Below are 7,794 nucleotides of genomic sequence, written 5' to 3' on the forward strand. Positions count from 1 at the left end.
GTACCGGGTCCGACGGAAGGTCCAGGTGGAGCCATGGCCTGAGTGCTGTGTGTGGGCTGTGCTGCCTGCTGTCACTTGGGCTGGCCAGGCAGTGCCCTTGGAGGAGAGGGCAGAGGCCACCAGCATTCTTACCCGTGACCCCCGGACAGTGAGCATGGGCTGGCGGCTCCTCACACAGGACACAGGTCCAGCCTTGGTGCCTGGTGCCAGGCTGGGGGACCCCTGGGATTACCATGCACACCGATACCAGCAAGGTATGGCAGCAGTGTGGGCAGTGGGAAGGGGCAGGACAGGGTGCCTGTGTAGGTGCCCTCACCTCTGGTGTCCTTCCTACAGGTGTACCTGAGGGGGTCCGTGACCTGCCTCCAGGGGTGGCCCTGCCCCTGGAGTCCAATCTGGTCTTCATGAATGGTGTGAGCTTCACAAAGGGCTGCTACATTGGCCAAGAACTGACTGCGCGCACCCACCACACAGGTGTTATCCGAAAACGCCTCTTCCCTGTGCACTTAGCTAGCCCCCTCCCAGCTGGTGGCATCGAACCTGGCACCCCAGTGCTGACTGAATCGGGACAGACTGCCGGCAAGTTCAGGGCTGGACAAGGGACCCTGGGGCTGGCCCTGCTGCACACGGAGAGAATCAAGGGGCCCCTCCATATCAAGACCTCTGAGAGTGACCTTGTGACCATAACTGTGTCTGTGCCAGACTGGTGGCCCACAGCCACCAAGTAGTCTGGGTGGCTTGCTGTGCCATTGGGGGACTTGGGGAGCACGCTGCCTGGGGAGGCATCTGTGTGCTGTCACCATCATGCATTGTACTCTCTCCCTGGGAGGGCTGTGGCAGTGGACAAAGAGAGGGGCCCAAGCCACCTGGGTGCCTGCTGAGCCCACTGTGTCCAGCTGGCAGTCCTGACCTGTCTCCCACACGGAGGGCAGTGGCCTGGGCCCATGGGGTGGCAGGGGATGGTGGTCATGCCCAGGTGGAAGGTTTGGGGCAGGACCTGTGTGGTCACCTGTAGCAGGACTAACCCAACGGGTGGAGAGTCTGTGTGGCCTTTCTGAGCTCCCTCTGTACCCTGCAGCTTGCTCTGTCCTGGGCTCTGTCCAGGGGCCTATGCCATCCCACATAGCAGGTCCCCAGACACCTGCCCACCACTGTGCCTTTCTCCCAGAGCCGGCAGGGGTTCTACCCAACTCTTGCTGCTGGTACGGGTGTCACCGTGCATGCCTTAGGCCCCCTACCTGGTGGAAATCCCAGCTTCCACCCTGAGCTCTGAGTGACTGTTAAAGTGTGCTGACAAACAGCCCATCCGAAGGCCATATGTCACTTCTGGCCAGTCTCCCTGCAAAGCAGGGACAGCAGGTGAAGGGCATTAAGGGCAGGGTCAGTGGTGTTAAGCTGTCCTGTTGAGGCTGGGAAGAAGGTCTGGACACCTGTGGCCTTGGTGTCCTTGTGGCCTGGGGACACCCTGTGAACCCCAGCAGCCAGGGTTCAGAGAGGTGCTGGCCACCTGGGCAGGGGTGGGAGGTAGAAGACAGGGTGCCCTTAGGTTGAAGCAGCCCCGTCCCACTCACCATGCCCCAGTATCGGAGGCACTGACTGGTGGAAAAGCCTGGTGTACTTGCCTGTATGTGTGGTTCTGTCCTTATGTTTGTTAGCACTTTTGTTGCAAGGCAATCACACCCTTTGAGAGGAATCTGCATGCAGGGACAGCATATCCTTTTTTGTTTGTTTGTTTGTTTAATATATTTGGTACATAGCTTGGACTCGTAGTGATTCTCCTATTTTCAGCCTCCCCAGTGCTGGGATTACAGGTGAACACGCCTAGTCTTGGTGGCCAGCTCAGTGCGCCCAGGGGCAGGGTTGGCATGGCATGTAGTGCTGGGGACTGAGCTTAGGTCCCCACACTTGCCTAAGCAGGTGCTTAGTCTGCTGAGCTGTCTTGCCATCCCAGTATATCCTGATTCCTTCTTTTTCCCTCCCTCCCTCAGCTCACTGCCGCCTTTCAGTTTGCTCTGGGGAGTGGCCTGTCACAGTGGAAGGCAGACTGGAGGCAGGTAGGAGCCAGGCTTGGCTGGGCAGCCTACAGTGTTTGGAGGGCATGGCAGGCACGGCTGGCAGGGAGGGCTCTGCATCAGCTGTGCTTGGCCAAGACACAAGAGCTGAGGAGGGAGCTTGTCCCAGCTAAAAGATCTTTCTGAGCTCAGGGCATTGTCATACACAGGAGAAAGGGATTCCACACACTCCAATACCATGAGCAAAAGCCACAGAGACCAAATTCACAGGTTGGAGATACTAGAGTAAATGGCACACAATAGAAAGTCAGTTTAGGGGCCTGGTAGATGGCTCAGTAGAATAAGCACTTGCCTGGCAAGTGCAAGGGCCTGAGTTCAATCCTTGATTCCGCTAAAAAGAAAAAAAGTCAGTGTATTTGATGTATTTGAAGAAATAAAATGTGGCTTACATCAACTGAGGATTGGATTAAAAAAAAGAATGGTCTTTTTCTACCATGGAATACTACTCAGCCATAAAGAAGGATGAACTGGAGACTTTATAGGTAAATGGATGCCCAAGTATAACCATCATATTGTCTCCCCAGTGTGATGAGCTGAAAGAGTCAATAAGATCCAAAACATACAGTAGATACTGTAAAATAAACTTCAAAAAGAAAGAAAAATTAGGATGGATTGGAAAAAAGGAAAAGCAAAAGAAAAAATAATAAGATAGTTATACTACTAACTTCTCTTAGTTCGTTGAAAAGAAAAGATTGGGCTGATACTGTTTGGACAATAAAACGCCAGTGTTTTGTAGTCTCAGTAACTAATTTGAAGATAACAATATGCAATGTATCAACCATTGTTACCCTCCTATTTTGAGATTTTTTTCTTTACAATTAAAAAAGGAATCATAGGCCCATCTCGCTAATAAACATAGATGCAAAAATCCTTAATAAAATTCTGGCAAACAGTGCAGCAAATCATAAAGATTATAGATCATGCCTAGGTTGGATTCATTGCAGAGATACAGAGATCCTCCAGCATATTAATAATGTGCTATATTAAAAGCCAAGGACAAAAATCATATGGTCATCCAATAGATGCAGAAAAGCTTTTGACAAAGTCCAGCACCCCTTCATAATAAAAACCCTACAAAAAGTTGGAACAGATGGTCTTTATCTCTATCTGATAGAAGCCAACTATGACAAATCGATAGCCAACATCATACTAAATGGGCAAAAACAGATTCCACTGTAAAATCAGGAACAAGACAAGGATGTCCACTGTCTCCATTCTTACTCAACATAGTCTTGCAAACTAGCCAGAGTAATTAGATACGAGAAAATGAGTAAGGATAGGTAAGGAGGAAGTTAAATTATTTGTAGATGATACGGTGCTCTACATAAACCCAAAACCACTAAAAACTGCAAGATTTAATAAGCAAATTTAGTTTTATATCTGGATACAAAGTCAATACTCAAAAACCAATAACCTTACTGTACAGGAATAACAAACTCACTAAGAAATGAGGGAAACATCTTTAGCAATAGTATCAAAAAAAAAAAAAAAAAGCCTAGAAATCAGTCTGATGAAGGATGTGAAAGATCTCTACATTGAAAACTACAGTCCTCTGAAAAAGGAGACTGAAGAGGATATCAGAAAATGGAAAACTGTGAGTGAAAATGGCCATACTTCCAAAACTTACACAGATTTAATGCAATCCTGTTCAAAATCGCAACAGCATATCTCACAGAATGAGAAAACAATTCTAAAATTCATGTGGGAGCAGAAGACACCTAGAATAACAAAGGCAATTCTGGGCAACAAAGGCAAGGCAGGGGACATCACAATCCCTGACGAAATTATATTATAAAGCTAGTGATTAAAAGAAACCCTAACATGGCACTGGGGAGGGGGTTGTGGAAGACCCAAAGATCGATGGAACAGATCAGAAGATGCAGACAGCTTCAAACAGCCACCTTAGGTTTGACAAAGAGGCCAAACATGTTCTGGAAGAAAGATAGCCTCTTTAATAAATAGTGCTGGAAAAACTGGCTTTCCTCATGCTGAAGATTAAAGTTGGACCCACATCTTTCACAATGAACTAAACTAACAATGTATTAAAGATCAAAATATAAAAACAAACATTAAATATTCTGGAAGATAGAACAAATAAAACTCTTGAAGACTTTGGTGTAGGCAAAAACTACAACTAAAGCCTCAATTGCACAGGAACTATCACAATGAACAACTGGGATCTTGTGTGTGTGTGTGTGTATTTTAGGGAAGGATCTACAGGGTGTTCAGGGTCTCACTACTAGATTGGACTCATAGTGATCCACCTGTTTACAGCCTCCCAAGAACTGGGGTTACAGGTGTGCGCCACCATGCCCAGTCTCAATTGCCATCTTGGCACACCCCAGGGGCAGGGCTGTCACAGCAGGCCCAGGGATTGAACCCCTGACCCCTTTGCCTCCTTGCAGGCACTTTACTGAGCTATTTGAACAGCCCCTTGGGATCTCATCTTATTAGAAAGGTTTTGCACAGCAAGAGAAACCACCAACAGTGAAGAGACAACCCACAATGTGGGAAAAATGTTTGCTGGATGTCCCCAGACAAGGATTGCTATCGAGAACATATAAAGAACTAAAAAATCCAGGGCTTGCCAAATAGCTCAGCAGATGAAAGCTTTTGCAAGTGGGCTCAGGGGCCTGGGATTTGATTCCCCGGGTCTGCTGTGCCAGCCTTTCTCCTGGGGTATGCTGAAATGGCAATTGAGAAGGTGTGGTGATGCACACCTGTAATCCCAGCTCTTGGGAGGCTGTAAACAGGTGGATCACTAGAAGTCTGATCTAGTATTGAGACCCTAAACACCTTGTAGACCCTTCCCTAAAAAATACAAATAAATAAAAAATCCTAGGGCTGGGGAGATAGCTCAGTTGAATAAGTGCTTGCCTGGCAGCTTCAATCCCCAGCTCCACAAAAAGAAAAAAAAAAAAAATCCTTAGGCCCATCTAAATTTAGAGACCCAATCCAAAATGGACAACTGAGATGAATATACACTTCTCAGAAATACAAATACAAATGGCAAATAAATATATGAAAAATATTCAATGTCATTGGTCATTTGAAAGATACAAATTAGAACAACACAGAGATTCCATTTCACCCCAGTAAGAATGGCTGTTGTCAAGAATTGACCAGTAACAAATTACGGCTAGTCTCTGGTTTAAAGAAACCCTTCACTGTTGGTGGGAGCGTAGACTAGTGCAACCTTTGTGGAATCAGTGCAGTTTCCTAAAAAAAAACTAGCATTGGCAGTACCATTGATCCAAGCTATTCCCCTTCTAGATATTTTCTCAGAAGAATTAGAAACATCATGCCACAGTGGCATATATATACCCATGTTTATAGTAGCACAGTTAATAGCTCGATCTTGAAAATGACCCAAATGCCCATCAACCAGAAATTGGATTGTGGTAATATTACCTCTGAAGAAAACCAGCATTTCTGGGAAGCTTAGTTCCTTTTTTTTTGGCAGAACCGGGGATTGAACTCAGACCCTTGTGCTCGCCAGGGAAGCGCTTATTCTACTGAGCCATCTCCCTGGCCCCATAATATTACCTCAGATCCTATCTCTTCAGCAACATATTGATAATACTTTCGCAAGACAACTGTCAGAATTATCTGGCACTGATCTGCTACAAGGCATCTCTAATGGTGCTGAAAACAATCCTTTTCTTGCTGTTCCATGGCTTAGTGAAAGTGTAATGATAACCTGTCTACCTTGTCTCTGTATTGTTCATACACCTTGCCTAGCCAGCGATGAGGACAAGCCCACCAACAAGCCATGAATCAACTATCTACAGTCCTTGCGATGATGCTTCATAAAAATTTAACAGGGGCTGGGGAGATAGCTCAGTAGAAGAAGCGCTTGCCTGATAAGCACGAGGGCCTGAGTTCAATCCCCAGTTCCCTGGGGGGGGGGGGATTAACAGAAAAATAAAAATGGGGAATTGTAGCGATATAAGCTGGAAGATTATTGTCCCTAGAAAACAAGAAACAGAGCCTAAAAACAAAAGCCTGAGGAAATGTGTCATCATGTGTTAATCCTGGCAAGCTGGGATTCAGGGAACAACATATTCGTGGTGGCACCTGTTCTTTGTTTCTTTCTTTTTTTTTTTTTTTTTTTTGTTCCTCGAATGCCTTCAGGGCACTTTTGGCCAGCGGGAGAGGTGTGAGGTTCGAACTCCAGCAACCTGAGGCTGACAGCTTTGTGGAAGCAGCCACTTAAAGGCCTGAGCTAGGGCCAGGCCCCCTGTTCTTTGTTTCTTTAACTGGAATATTGCTAACTAATGATATGTAAACTTAAGGGTTGGTAAATGCCAGAAAGTGATGTAAATAATGGATTGTTTACACCAAATTAGTTATGTACATTCCTTAGCCTGTTTTTAGCCCTCAATAAATGTACAAGATTTCCCTGGCTCAGGGCTCACTTAGAGAGAGACTAATCTCAGTGAGACCTCTGAAGCTGTATTCAGTGGGTCTTCTCATCTTTTCTTTCAGCACCGACTGCTAACATACAACAATGATTAAAAAAAATGTGGTCTTTTTCTACAGTGGAGTACTATTAAGCAATAAAGAATGATACACTGGAGACTTTGTTTTTGGTGGAACCGGGGATTGAACTCAGGCCCTTGCACTTGCCAGGCAAGTACTTATTCTACTGAGCCATCTCCCAGCCCCTTACACTGGAGACTTCTATAAATAGATGGCTGAAACTTGTGACCGTATTCAAAAGTGAAGTGAACCAGATGCGCAAGTGTAACTTCGTACTGTATCCCTAATGTGAGAAGCTGAAAGACTGACGAAGGACTGACCGGGCAGTCTGGCCACCACCATCGTCTTCGTGGGCAGAGCCGCTTTCCCACCCTGGCAGGTGGCAGCCTGCTGCCTGGGGCCCTGCTTCTCCACACGAGAACGTGTGTGGTCCTAACCTTGGTGGTTCCAGGGAGAGCCAGCAGCACTGGGGCAGGAGGTGGCCCTGGGTCCTCAGTGACTTCTGGCCAGTGGCTCTAACTGTAACTTATGACAGAAGCAGGACTCGAAGTGTGGTTGACGGGACGATGAGCTTCCCACGTGTGCTGCTCCTGGCCACATCTGGCTAAAAGGTCCCCACTGGCCTCCTCAGAGCCGTGCTAAGACTTTGAGCCAAATGCATTCTCTTATCATGTGCTTGGTGCATGCAAGACAGATGGCTAAAACCTTGAGCATCAGAGGGTGGGAGTGGGCAGCAAGGCTGGGGTTCTGGGGAGGTCAGAACAGAGTCTATGAAGAGACCAAGGCAGAGCATTAAAACAAGTGCAGCCTGCTTGAGATCATGCTGGTGGTATTCATCTCAGTGACAAATTAAAATTGATTTCAGGTCCAAGGGATCCTTTAAACAGCAGGCTGGTGGGTGTTGGGAGGGCAGGACAAAGCCACAGTGCCTAAAGCAGTCAAGCTACCTCAGTCTTGAGAAAAGCATCCTGCCCGGTCAGTGTCAGCTATTAGTTGCTAGGCAACCTTGTGTCATATGATACTAACTATTCAAAGGTATAAACTCCCCTACTGTTGTTCTGGGGGGTCCTTTGCCAATCGGGCATGGGGCACCACCTGCGGTCTGTCTTTATTTATTTATTTATTTTTTTAAAATTTTATTTGTGTGTGTGTGTGTGTGTGTGTGTGTGTGTGTGTGGCCAGCTCAGCCTACCAGGGGCCAGGGCCGGCCGGCATGTGGTGCTGGGGGATTGAACCATGG

General features: G+C 46.9%; 1 protein-coding gene across 1 annotated transcript in view; it reads left to right on the forward strand.

Annotated features, from left to right (window-relative positions):
- The window catches only part of Iba57 (IBA57, iron-sulfur cluster assembly), a 6,054-nt gene extending 4,751 nt beyond the window's left edge, over positions 1-1,303 (forward strand). The window contains exons 5-6 of the mRNA XM_004647532.2: positions 1-254; positions 337-1,303. Of these exons, the coding sequence (XP_004647589.1) occupies positions 1-254; positions 337-728 (646 nt within the window). The 3' untranslated portion in view covers positions 729-1,303. The remainder of the gene's footprint in view (positions 255-336) is intronic.
- The last annotated feature ends 6,491 nt before the right edge of the window (positions 1,304-7,794 follow it).

The sequence above is a fragment of the Octodon degus genome, unplaced genomic scaffold (assembly GCF_000260255.1).
Source record: "Octodon degus isolate 3935 unplaced genomic scaffold, OctDeg1.0 scaffold00310, whole genome shotgun sequence".
NCBI classification, from domain to species: domain Eukaryota; kingdom Metazoa; phylum Chordata; class Mammalia; order Rodentia; family Octodontidae; genus Octodon; species Octodon degus.